At 38.8% G+C, this 14109-nt stretch overlaps 1 protein-coding gene across 1 annotated transcript in view; it reads left to right on the forward strand.

Moving 5' to 3' along the window:
• Positions 1-13883, forward strand: part of pparg (peroxisome proliferator-activated receptor gamma) — a 38019-nt gene extending 24136 nt beyond the window's left edge. The window contains exons 4-9 of the mRNA XM_023264231.3: positions 291-429; positions 6420-6619; positions 9836-9953; positions 10322-10557; positions 10978-11221; positions 12461-13883. Coding sequence (XP_023119999.1) covers positions 291-429; positions 6420-6619; positions 9836-9953; positions 10322-10557; positions 10978-11221; positions 12461-12708 — 1185 coding nt within the window. The 3' untranslated portion in view covers positions 12709-13883. The remainder of the gene's footprint in view (positions 1-290; positions 430-6419; positions 6620-9835; positions 9954-10321; positions 10558-10977; positions 11222-12460) is intronic.
• Positions 13884-14109: the final 226 nt, after the last annotated feature.

A 14109-nucleotide genomic window follows, 5' to 3' on the forward strand; every position in this document is an offset into this window, starting at 1 on the left:
ATGCCTTGGTGGTAGAACATGATCTGATCAAAACATAGCTGCTTGCCTTGTCATTTTTTTTCTTTTTCCTGTAATGCCCCTTGTGTATCCCCGGGTGTGTCACCTATGATCTACATTATTTACCAGATGCACACAGTACTAGGAAAGTACGTCATGTCTCGCAGTACTCTTTCAATCTTTTTTTTTTTTTTTTACTTCTCCAGAATTAGCAGAATGATGCAACAACAACAAAAAACAGTATGCAATGCCAGTATCTGTAGTAACTGTATGTCTCTTTCTCTCTCTCACAGGGTTTCTTCAGACGCACAATCAGGTTAAAGTTGGTGTATGATCACTGCGATCTTCACTGTCGAATTCACAAAAAGTCCCGCAACAAATGCCAATACTGTCGTTTCCAGAAGTGCCTCAATGTCGGCATGTCGCACAACGGTAAGGTAGCGATGCTGTCATGCACATGTTTTCTAATAATCAGCGTACAATCGCAGTTTTGTCTCGTTATTTAAAGATAAACCCATATAATAAGTTAAAACAAGATCTGACAATCACAGAAGTCAAAGCAACTGTGCATTCGGGTGTTTTTTTTCATGCCTATTCTTAGACAGAAATGCAACCCAACCATTTATTCTCACTAAAAATAAACAGATGCATATAAAAAGATTGATTCTTCTTTGAAATTGTGGTGCAGGAAATGCCTCTTCGCAGATAAACTCTTCTGTTTTTGATGCCATCTGAGAACGGCAGTTACATTCTGACCACACTAATGCCAATTTGGTCTTTGAGGTGTGGTTGTAATGTATGCAGAAATCTACACAACTGCCTCACATGTTGCTGGTTGCTTCTTCTGTGGTATTTTACATGTATCGCAACCCTTGAGTTATGTTTCAGTTCCCATCACTCGTGTAGTGTAGTTGCCACCCTTGTAGCATGATACAAAGATGAGACTGTGGTCACTGGCCAATTTTAACTCACCCTGAAAGTTCTTAATTTTTACCTGGCTTTGTTCTTTATTCTGCAGTTTGTGGTGTTAGAACTGAAACAATAAATAGCAGTGACTGTCTTGAGATGCTTGGCAAAGCCTGTGATAACCTGTGTGCTTCTCACAAGCTGAAAGAGAGAAACTAATTTTAATAAATACAGCATCAATATACACCAATCAGCCACAACATTATGACCACTGACCATATTGGTACTATGTGGTGGTCTGCTGGAAAACCTTGGATTTTGGCATCTGTGTTGATGAGACTTAGACACCCAAATAAACATTGTCCCAGAACAAGTACACTCCTTCATACAAATGGAAATCCTAAATATCGCTGGCCTACATCTGCAGGAAAATGCACCCCATCACATCTCAAAAACATCAAACAATCAGGAACACCTTGAGGAACACGACAATTGCCCAAGATGTTGATTTGACCTCCGTACTTCCTAGACCCCATTCTGATCAAGCATCAACAGGATGCAGTGGAACAAGTTTAATTCCCAGAGGCCCCACTGCACAACCCAGAGAACCCAAAGGATTTACTGCCAACATCCTGGTTCTAGACCCCATAGGACACCCTGAGAGGTCCTCTTGTCCATGTCCAATGGTTCCGAGCATTTTCAACGACATAAGGAGGACCAACACAATATTAGACAGCTGATCATAATGTTATGCCTGATCAGTGTATACATTGCTACGTGGGTTTTTTCAACTTTGCTGCTGTTTGAACGTGTGGAAAGTTATGGATTGCAGGTTAAATTGATAATGCAATGTGCCTATTGTGTACATTATGTTTGCACATCAGTCACGTGTTGACTTTTTTTTTTGGCTGTATGTGGATTTGTGAACAGTTGGCACCATAGGTTATTATGATCCATTCATGGTCCTGTATGAGTGGATGACAGAAGTGGTCCAAATGTTTCAAACACTTTTTTAAAAAATGCAATAAGGACATCTGAGTGATACACTGTCAGCCTAAAAGTGTGCCTATTATGCACACACTGTTGTTAAAAGCTGTTTTTGATATATTTTTTTAGTTGTGTTTTAGATTTGTTCAAAAGCACAAATTTAAAGTCTAATAAAACCCACATCCCCATGTACGTCAGACATGATACACCCACGCCGGTGTGGATAGACTGTGTGGGTGGGTTCAGTCATATACAGCAGGTCAGAGGAAACATCCACTTGAACGCTGCTAGGCTGATTTGCTAACACCTCCCACCTGTCAGACACGTGTGTTGATAAATTGCGCTGCCAATTCAAATACATTTTTTCTGGCTCCTCTGCTGTGTTGTTGTTTATGCTCACAGGCAGCATTTGCTTCAGTTTTTGCTATAAAATTTTAAATTCATTGAAAAGAAGCGTGCAATTCACCTGAGCGCACTGTTGTGAGATTTATCATTTATTGGAGCTTATTTACCTTCTGCAGTGCCTTTCATCTGCTATAAATTCTGTTTGGAATAAGTGATTATTCACTGAGATACAAGATAAAAGCTTCCACACTAGAGCACCTTACAATCTCCACAACACAAGTACAATGTGGAGAAAAATCCTCTACATCACACTAAAACCTTTTCCCTCGCCCATCACTGTTCGGCTGCAGAAAGGTTTTGTTTGGTTCGCCTTTGTCGGCCACTGAGGCGCATCAACCGACTTGGTTGACTCCGCCTCCACAGGTGTGTTTCAGTCTGGCCCTTGTGACTGAGTGAACATACACAGGTCGCGCTTGATTGAATCTCCCTGATTCTCCTGTTAGTTTTGTTGCGTCTGTTAGGGTGGGACAGCTTACAGCTCTTTCACTGTCACATAAACTCTGATGATATCTGAGAATTTCTCAGAAAACTCCACAAACAACCAACCACATTTGCTTGCACTGAAAAAATGTGTGAAGTATTAGTGGTATTAGTAGTAGTAATGCGTGATAATGAATCCATAAGCGTAACCTACTGCCAAAATAGTGTCTTTTAATATTTGTTAATAGCGCAAATTCTGATGATTTAAAGTTGTGTGATAAATAAATTTGGGAACACAGTGAGGAACACAGAAAATATTGACAGACATTAGTGATAGTACGACTGCATCTGTACGCTGTGACTTTTCGCAGCTAGCAGAATTGGAAATGACATTGGCACGGTTGTAAATTATACAGCTTTTTATCAAATACTTTATCGTCATTACTCTCTATCAGGGCTGGACTAAGGCAAAATTCCCGGTGCTGGCATTTTGAGTCAGAGCAGCGCCACCACAATCAATCACACACCACCCACCTTCTTGCTTCCATATATGTATACCAACCGTGCCACTCCCTGAAAAACTAAGGCCGTGAAAGGCAAACGAGGTAATGAAGAAGGATTAAGAGAGAGGAAACATGATAAATAGCTTCAGAAAATGCCATTGCAGAATTGAATATTGTACTTGAAAACTGTACAGCCACACAAAAGCTGCCTCCCAAACACTGATTATTTTTTTTCTTTCCAGGTCCCCAAAGAGCTCTGCTCACCCCATAGCCTAATAAATAAATGAACAAAACAACAAACACTGCCAGCTGATTAACTGTTGATGGTGACTAATGACGTTCTTCCATTAAAACAAGACGCATCATTAAAATATATTTTTATCTCCCCAGGGAAAACATAAGAGAGCTCGCTCTTTTTTGCAAGTTAGGGGTTTTAAAATATGATGGGCCACCATATTGAGAAAATAAATAATGGAATGAGCAACCTGTTTTTTGACCAAAAAAACAGGGAAAAGACAATTTCTTCAGCATTCTTCTGTATCTTTTACCATGGACTTACTGTAGTCAAGCCCCATCACTCTTATCCTGCTGCTTAGATTTTATCATACAGTTAGATTAAAAAATATCTACATTTTCTGAATGTGAAGGAAACTCCTCTTTTGAATCAAGCTGGCTGGATTTTAAAGAACTTTGTCATTGTCACAAGAAATTCTATCTCATGCTGCTCCTTTTTGAAATTGATGGGGCCTGAAATCTAGTCACTGTCGACATAATTACAGAAATAATTAATCATAACTTTAAAAAGTGGTGTGGATGCATTCACAGGATATCACCAGAATGACAAGAAAGAAAAAAGTCACTGACTTTTACTTGTAATTTATTGCATTTCATTGTCTTAGTACTGTACAATGACAATAAGTGACGTAAGAGTGAATCTAATCTAATTCAGAGGGTGACGTCAGTAATTAAGTTTGAACAGTATGACAGCATTGTCTTGTGCAAAACAAAGCAGTTCACCTACCAGATGCATTAAAAGAAATTAAATGGTCTTCATGTTTCTTATTTAAACTCTGGATCTGCCATTTAATATGATGCTGACTTTACCATTGGGACTAGTGAAGTCTTCTTCTTTTTCTGGAGCAAAAATCTTTTTTTTTTGTAACTTTGGTGAGTTGAAGTTTAATCTGAAAAGTGACATTTTGTGACTCTACAACAAAACCGCTGTACATTTACACTATTGGAATCTAATTAGTCTGTCCTGCCACTTATCTCCCTGTCTCCACATTCCCTCATATCACCCTGCTGTTATTCCAGCAGGCACAGCCAGTGCTTTGAAAATCTGCTCTGCGTGGGTTTTTACTTTATCAATCATTGACATCACAGAGTACATAGAGCTCAACTGATTTCTCCAAACTGCTGTGTCACCGCTGCAGGCTCGTTGCCGAGTGAGCGGTCAGGCCACTTTGGCTTGTATTCATTTGCTTAAGGTGTGCGTTCATCGCATACTGTAGTCGGTATTACACAACCACACACACACTGAAGTAAACGCAGGGTGCAGGTCTGAATGGAAGCAAAGGGATGATTAGTGACTTCCACTAACAGAAAACGAAAGAAAGGTCTAAACATTTCACACTCTGGCATCAGATTTCACTTCAATGTCATCAGATTCAGCATACGATCTAGACAGCAATGTAAACTTTGATAGTCCAGTGTGACTTTTAAGACTTCATGTTGTAATATAACATAATAGGTTAACTGGTGCACATGCAGTAGAAATCACATTTATTCAATCTCGGCCTCAATTTCATGCCATTAAAATTGAAAAATGTCCCCTAGATTTTAAAATAGATACCTAAAAATCTGGATTAAAATAGAAATCAATCTGTGCGCCGTTGTTGTAGTGGAATATGACTTGCAGCAACCAATGGAAAGGGGAGGAGACAAGCGAGATAGTTTTTCAGGTTCTCAATAATCTGTGAAAACATCATCACTGAGACCGTTAAGGTAAACGTAATGTTGTAATTGCTCCATGAGGCACACCCCAAAAAAAATTGCTGGAACACTTACACCGTGTTGGATTTTTCCTTTCACCGACGGATGACATTAGCAGCGTGACTCATTTGTTAAAGTTGTTGCAGCTGTGACTTCATGTTTCTGTGCGTCAGTGGCCTCTGAAAATCCCCAAATCTTTAATTTCATAGAGCAACAGTAGTTCTATTATTTAAAATATGTTTATGTAGTAATTAATTTTGTTTATTGTTAATGTCAAAACTGTTTAAAGAGCTGTTACTCAATGTTAATGTTGCACAGAAGAGGATTTGAAATTAGGATTTGAAATCAGAAATGTCACTCAGGCTGAAATCAATTGTCCTATACTTTAAATTTTAATATCTAATTCTTTAACATTTTTTTTCTTTGGAATTCAGTAATAGCATGCGTGTTTTGTGTAGATAGAAGGTCATTTTTGTGGACATGAGCTCCACAATCTAATTCATGGATCACTGTCCAAATATTAGAGATGTGATAAAGAGACTTTACAACCATGCCGACAGTCACACAGAGCCAGAAAGCTCCACGGGAATAAGTTGTGCTAGAGGCACAATACAAACACAAACACAAACAAATAAGAGGATGGCTGTTGTATTTTTCATTATTAAAATGATGTGTATATATGCATTCATTTCAACACCACAATAACACAAACAAGCTGTCAGACTTAGAAGCGTTTTATAAAATAACATTTTAGGTGCTTGGCTTCACATCCAGATTGCTACTTGAAAGTAAAATGTTTCCTGTTTTTGCTCGTGGTTTAGTTTAGTTGATGTTACCATCTAAAATCCACATAGATATGTCTTAGTGCTAGTTCACTGGAAAGTTTTATGAATGCTCCTCATATCACACAAATCAGTCATCACACTGACTTGTTAGAAAAACATAAAGGCACTTCATTTACATTTTTTGGTAGAGTTTTGCACTCTGAGGAAGCTAGCAAAACTCATAGTCACAATAAAGAGGGTGTATGAGGCTCATTGTGAACCACCACACAGATTTGTTTTTCTTTCGTGTTTCCCTTGAAAATATTAAAAACAAAGAAGTCTTTAAGCAACAACAATTGAACCTTGGATGTTATGTGTATGTAAATATGTCTGAAATGCCTGTTTGTAGTGACGCATCAACGTGCATTTCTGTTTCCTTTCCCAGCCATTCGTTTTGGCCGCATGCCCCAGGCGGAGAAGGAGAAACTGCTGGCCGAGTTCTCATCCGACATGGAGCACATGCACCCGGAGGCAGCAGATCTGAGGTCTCTGGCACGGCATCTGTACGAGGCCTATCTGAAAAACTTCTACCTCACCAAGGCCAAGGCCAGGGCCATCCTCTCTGGGAAGACTGGAGACAACGTGGTGAGCAGCACTGCCTTAAATCTACTTTACCATCTCCTATTTAGAGAGATTCACTGTGTAACACATTTTAGACTGAAGCAAACCTCGATTGATTTTTGCATTCTGCTAGATTTACTCACATTTAAATAGAAAATCCTTCACCTCCAGTCCACTGATTAGTCATTACAGGGAGAAACAAGTTTTAATACTGAACAAACACTTGAACTTTACATTCGACTAGCATGTACTGCTGAGGCTGCGTTCATTTGTTAAGCTCATCCATAGTGCACTTTTAGCTTCAGTTATCTTTGGATTCCAGAAACATATCAACCGTACCATCTACTGTACCTTTACTGTACATTCTGCTCTGAAATGAGCTGCTGGACCAGTTGTGCCTTCTTGTCATTTTCCACTATTAATCATAAATCCCACATACAACTAAAAAAGTTTCTTCATGACTCCCATTTCGGGAAATATCAAAAGCATTTATGCTTAAACATATCTAGTTAGGATGATTCTGAACAAGCAGGTCACAAACAAGTCAATGCAGTCAACATTCTACCAAAAATCCCATATAGGGTATAAAAAACCTTTGTGACCACAAAAATCTGTCTTTTCTCTAGCATTACATTGACGATTGAGTTATTACTATTACCTGCATCTGAACTGTTAAGCGTTTAAAAGCCTTAAATTTAAGGTAGTTCAAACTTTCCACTCAGTGGGTGTGTTAACATTTTTTGCCAGCATTCATGTCACCACTCTCAGTTTTGTTCAGATGAGGCCTTTACAGGCTATTATTGCTGCTCTAGCATGAATAGTCGCTCGACTGGTTCCTGCGTGTCTTGGCTGTTAGAAAATGTCTCAGATTACGGTGGTCAAGCGGTGAAACAGGATGTCGAGGCTTCTCAGCAGTCTTCTGTACAGTAATGGTTTCAACATTCCTACTCAGAATGAAAACTTAATTGATTAAGACATCTGGAAGTTTATACAAGATGAATGTAGGAAATATATTGGCAGAAAACAAATCAAACTCTGGGATACAATCTATTGATGTGTTTTTGTACTTTGGGTTTTGGGATATTAAATGTCAGTATTCTAAAGAGACCTAATCAGCTGAAATACAAGCAACAGAATAAAGAAGTGAATATTTTTACATTGATGCATTGTGGCAAAGACTAACAGTCATTTGGCTCTTCTTTAAATGATTGCTAGTCTGATGAAAGGTTCATTTTTGAGAATCACATCTGCATAAAAGCCATCAATGTGCAGATAGTGTTATTATCTTTTTACTGCCAAATCTGCAAGTGTTTCAGAATATTCAAATACATCCCTTACCTTACATTTCTAAATAGAGGTATAATCATAACAGTTGGAGATCAATTAACAAAGTAAGTTAGTTATTTCAGCATTTGAAAATACATTACCATTCAAAAGTTTGGGAAGTTTCATGTTTTCCATGAAAACTCATACTTTTATTCATGTGCTAACATAACTGCACAAGGGTTTTCTAATCATCAATGAGCCTTTCAACACCATTAGCTAACACAATGTAGCATTAGAACACAGGAGTGATGGTTGCTGGAAATGTTCCTCTGTACCTCTATGGAGATATTCCATTAAAAATCAGCCGTTTCCAGCTACAATAGTCATTTACCACATTAACAATGTCTACACTGGATTTCTGAGTCATTTAATGTTATCTTCATTGAAAAAAAAATGCTTTTCTTTCAAAATTGGGACATTTCTAAGTGACCACAAACTTTTGAACGGTAGTGTATGTTATAACTCTTATGTTGTTAAACTATGGCAGTAGCATTTTTCATCTGTTTCTCTCTCGGTAAAGTCTGAGGGGTTCAAGGTTGCTCTGCATCTCCTTCGTCTGCTTGTTATGACTGTGTATCACAGCAACAGCAGCCAAATGGCTCCGAATCCTCTCTTTGTTTGAGGGAGTGCCAGGTTATTTACTAAACCACAGCCAACCTCCTAAAACAAATTTAGAGTCAATGATTTTAGATTTTGTAGAATGTTTACATTTTTTAACATGCAAGGCCTTGATCTGAGTTGATGTATAATCAGTGTGTAACTCCACCAGAACTCCAGACACGCCATCAGAGCTGAAGTAGTACAACTTTTATTATTATTATTATGGATAATCGCAGTTATTTGCAAAATTAAGTTGTATAAGAGGAGCGTATCTTTACGGTAGATACATTATCTGTGAATTGTTTTGGTGAAAATAAACCCAACTTCCTGCCACATTGCAGTGCCTGTATCTTAAAGTTCCACTTTAAACTAAAGAGACACAGCAACCGTAGCTAAATGGTGACTTTGTGTTTCACTCAGTTCTGTAATTTTGATAAACGTCTAATTTCTATGTCATGACGTTCACACAAATAGCAAATTCCATTTTGTTTCAATTACACTACCCTATATGACTTTTACCAAACCTCAAGTAGAAATGCTTGAATGATAAATGTTAAAATGCTGCATAACACCTCCACAAATACAAACGGGTGACGTCTGTCTTGCAGCATCTGGTCATACCAGACTAAGTAAGGCCAGATCACCAAACCTGAGTGTCTTGAATGAAGTCAGGGTGTGTTTCTATGCTTCTGAATAGGACCTTTCATTTATAAGAGAATAGATGCTTCCTCTGTCCTTCATATAAATGCTGTGTATAGACAAAAGCATATATAAACAGATTGTTGCACACACAGCACATATACAAAAACTCCCAAAAAACGCACACCAAATTCTGCTTGCCTCGCTCTGTTTCATTCACTCACACGAGAAATGATTGTTCATTTCATAACTTTTTGACATTTGCCTGCCTGTAATTCCCTGTAGGACTTTCTATTATTTATTTTACGGCTGTGAAGAAGGAAGATTTAGGTGAATGAATGGGAGCATTCATATTTCAGGCCAGTGCATGCCTTTTGCCAGTGTTTCCTTAAAGAGTAAGCTAACTTCGTTAAGCTTCATTTGATATTTTTGTCTGCCCGAGCCTGCAGCAAAGACGTTTTTGTTTTGTTTAGTTTTTTTGCCCACCATACGTATATCTGATGTTGACTCTTGCAGGCCTGATGAATGGGCCGTGACCAAAGTGCACAGACAGTAAATGTGATTACATCTCGCATGTCCCCAGAAGACTTGTGAAGAGCTAATGCTGGTTGTTTTTTTCTTTCCTCCTGCTTTCTCCTGTCATTTTTCACTTGCAAAAATCTTTCCCACCTCCAGCCTTTTGTCATCCATGACATGAAGTCTCTAGTGGAAGGCGAGCAGTTCATCAACTGCAGGCAGTTACCTATACAGGAGCAGCAGCTGCAGACCCCGACCATTATGGACGGACATGGAGGTTAGTTGTGTCACATTGCTGAATTAAATGATACTTTTTAGTTGTGATCAGATCATGCTTTCAGGTCTGGGGTTGTATTATTGTCTCTTGGGTCAGTTAATTGTACATAGTTATTTACTTAATGAACTTCTGGAAAAAAGGAGATATCATTTTTAATGCACACTTTCTGATTAAGTGGCACATAATTTAGCATAGATAATGCTACTTTATCTTTTCAACAAGATAAAGTAGCTACTAAAGAAACAGATTTTTATTCTCTTTCTTTTTTTAAATCGAACAATCACGTCATGCTTGTTGATCTCACCTCATAATGTTAAATTCTTTATTATGTGGACTTCTGGTGATATTTACTTTGGTTTTCTTTGCAGCCCTCCAAGTTTACCACCAACACGCCTCTCACCCAATGACAGGGATCTCAGCAGTTCACTCAGGTTCAGATTGCGGTGTTTTGGGAATGACGGGCATCAGCGAACAGGGACCGTCGGATGCTGTGGAGCTGCGATTCTTCAACAGCTGCCAGTCACGCTCAGCAGAATCAGTGAGAGAAGTGACAGAGTTTGCCAAGAGTATCCCAGGATTCATTAATCTGGATCTCAATGATCAGGTGAGATACAAGGCTGCCACTCTTGCAAAATGTACATATTTGTTAAAAAAAATCACCATTTCTAGCTGCATAAATTTGGATATTTGGTGGGTTTATAGTCCTCTATGACAGGAAATTAAATGTATTAGCATTTTGAACACATTTTTCAGACAAAATGAGCATTTAAAAAAAAGTCAGCTTAGGCTTTGATAAATCATGATCAATATTTGACATTATTTTTTGACATTTACAGAGAAAATGAAAATCACTTTATTGAGAGATGAATCCCCAAAATACTTCCAGGTCTTGATGAATGATAATCAAAGTGATCAATTCTTGAAGATTTGTCCATTTGGCCAACCACAAGCAAACTATCATTCCTGATGAAGTAAACTGATCGTCTCTTTAGAGCTTTATTTTAACCCTGTACTCTGTTTCCAGGTAACTTTGCTGAAGTACGGCGTGATTGAGGTCTTGATCATCATGATGGCGCCTCTGATGAACAAAGATGGGACCCTGATCTCCTACGGACAGATTTTTATGACTCGAGAGTTCCTCAAGAGTCTCAGGAAACCTTTCTGTCAAATGATGGAGCCAAAGTTTGAGTTCTCTGTCAAGTTTAACGTGCTGGAGCTGGACGACAGTGACATGGCGCTGTTTCTGGCTGTTATCATCCTCAGTGGAGGTGAGTGCAGGTCGTGTTGTTGACATCATAGATAATAGTAATCAAGGGAGGATTTTTTTAACTACTAACTTAGTTGAGAAGATTGATATGATTCTGGTATCATCCAGTCTAGTCTAGATTTGACTGTAGAATGTAAGAGGACTGCTCCTGCTGTGCCCTATAACAAAGCATGAACAGCACAGTCATGCTCCTCTATAAAACTGATGTCACTGACTTCCATTCCTGTACGGAGCTACCGCAAGACTCGTATAAGTCTTCTCAAGTCACTATTTGACAAAGAGTTAAAAGTTTTTAACTTTATTTATCTGCTTAAAGCACATAGTTGTTTGTGAGCAGCCCAAATTTTAATCTATATATATTTCATTTTATTTAATTTAAAAGGCTGCTGCTGTTAACAATCAGAGTTATCAGCCTTATGCTTGCACGTAATCTGCAGCTAGCCTTGGCCCATTTATCAGTTTTAGAGCCCCAGGGCATTATTGAGAGGAAAGGTAATGAGTCATGTTCATGTGAGAGCAATAAACGGCGTCATATGTGTCTGATGAGATTCAAAAATAGCAAGTGGCTAGATGGTGACAAAACGTTGACCCACTGTAACGGTGAAGACAAGAAAAGTAGGTGAGGATTTACAGAGAGCCACCTGAGCGACTGAGAATCACTCAAACTGCAAATTTTTACACTAGAGTTTATAATTTGTAGTATAAGGAAAAGCATTGCTAGGATGAGGCATCCTGAAATGCAAGTCTTTGCGCTGTTGTCACTCTTAGTTCCTGAGGAATAACTAGTGAATTGACAAACCAAAGGGATGCTGGGGTTCCTTTTTTCTTCTTCACTCAATCTCTTATTTCTGAACAGATCTTAATGAGCTGGTCTAGTATTGATGATTAGTGTGTAGCTGCTTGATAAAAAGCTGACCTTAAGCATTATAAGGACTGACATAAGACATTTAAGTAAATTATTAATCTAAATAACTAAGATCATGCGTTCAAATGAAGATAAGCGGGCTTTTGTAAATAGCAATAATACAACTCAGTTAAATAATAAATGGCAGTTGAATCAAGGTATGTTCTGCCAATTTGTGTATTTGACCTTTCAATCCTGTGTGAATTCTAAAAATGTAAATCATCGCTCTTCTCGTGCTTTTTAAAAAGTCTCCCCCACCACTTTTCAACAGACCCCAGATATATCAGGGTCACTTATGTTACTGATTCTTCCTCCATGTCTCTGTAACCCATCCAGACCGCCCAGGCCTGCTGAATGTAAAGCCCATCGAGCAGCTTCAGGAGACGGTGCTTCACTCGCTGGAGCTGCAGCTGAAGCTGAACCACCCAGACTCTCTGCAGCTGTTTGCCAAGCTGCTGCAGAAGATGACGGACCTGCGTCAGTTAGTCTCCGATCACGTCCACCTCATGCAGCTGCTGAAGAAGACAGAGCTAGACATGTGCTTACACCCACTGCTGCAGGAGATCATGAAGGACTTGTATTAGAATTCAACAAGGAGCAGAGGATAAGTGCAGAAAAGTGCAAGAAAAATGAAAAGAAAGAGAAAATGGAGATTTTCTTTTTGAAATCATGAGTTGAGGTGAAACTCTGTGTCGCTTGTGTGTTGAAAAAAAATGGGCAGACAGACTGACTGACTGAAATTGAGAAAGAGATGGGGAAGAACAGGAAAAGAGAAATCAAGGAAAGAAATACAGAATCTGAGTGTTAGATCTTGTCTAGACAGCCTGCATGTGAATAACTTGTGGTGCACAGTCATTTAGCCACTGCTGAGCCTGGACATTTTATGAGTCGGCTGCCAACTTAAATACGAAACTACCACCTATTGCACCAATCAAGAAGAGCGTCTGTGACTAACTGACAGAGAAGGGACTTTCTTATTGGCAGGCTCAAGTGTAAAATTGTGAACGTTCAACACAGGCGGCTTCAAGTGCCTTAAGGAGAAATGTTTTACTGTGAATATTTTACACCACGTCTCGCACAGTAGAGTAAGTGTTGTTCATGTGCAGCTTATGTATACGTCACGTTACAACCGTCATAGGCAGCAGCAGTGTGTACGTGCTTCAATACCTCCGCGAACACGCACAAATGCATGAATGCTCTCACACACACACACACGTGAAGCAATGCACAGACAGTGCATTTTCTGTTTTGGCATCAGGGTGAAGGTGCTATCTTCTTTTTTAATCAGCTTATTCCAAAAACAGAAATCAGATTATTGCCGGTAACATATTTTAGTCTCGGACGCCTGCAGAAACTGTGAGAAAGTGTGGAGCCAACGAAAGGTTTGTCGATAAATAAAACTGTAAATGTCATACTGTGCCTTTGAGATTCATTGTTGAGCTTTTCTCTGTGGAATGAATACCGTTTCAAAAACATCCTGTATATTATACATATAAAGTGCATGATATATTTTCACTTGTATTGTTGTTGCAATTGGCTTTTCAGCCTCAGCTTTATTTCAAATTCTGAAAAACTGGTTCAGTAATAATTTTTGCTATGAAATTATTTTGTATCTATGCACAGTGTCTACTATGTCTGATCCATCAGATATTGTCATTTTCAGGGATGGGGGGTGAGCAGACAAACAGACTGGATTGATACTGTTGAGGGAAAATAAGAAATTCTTTGTAAATAAAATATTTTCTAACTTTTTACTTGACGTCTGTGTCTTGTTTAAGGTCAAACATGTGCTTGCACACGCACTATCAAAAACCATTTCCAAATAATCTTTTCCTTGAAGGCATTTCAGCCACTCAAACTCTTGGAAATCTGTGTAACAGTCATTACATCAGCTGTCCTCAGTGTCTCTTAACAAACACACACACACCCTGCTGGAGTGATTGCAACATCTGAACTCTGCTGAACTGCAGCGGAAGACCAAAGTC

Source organism: Amphiprion ocellaris, chromosome 5 (assembly GCF_022539595.1).
Source record: "Amphiprion ocellaris isolate individual 3 ecotype Okinawa chromosome 5, ASM2253959v1, whole genome shotgun sequence".
Lineage (NCBI taxonomy): Eukaryota > Metazoa > Chordata > Actinopteri > Pomacentridae > Amphiprion > Amphiprion ocellaris.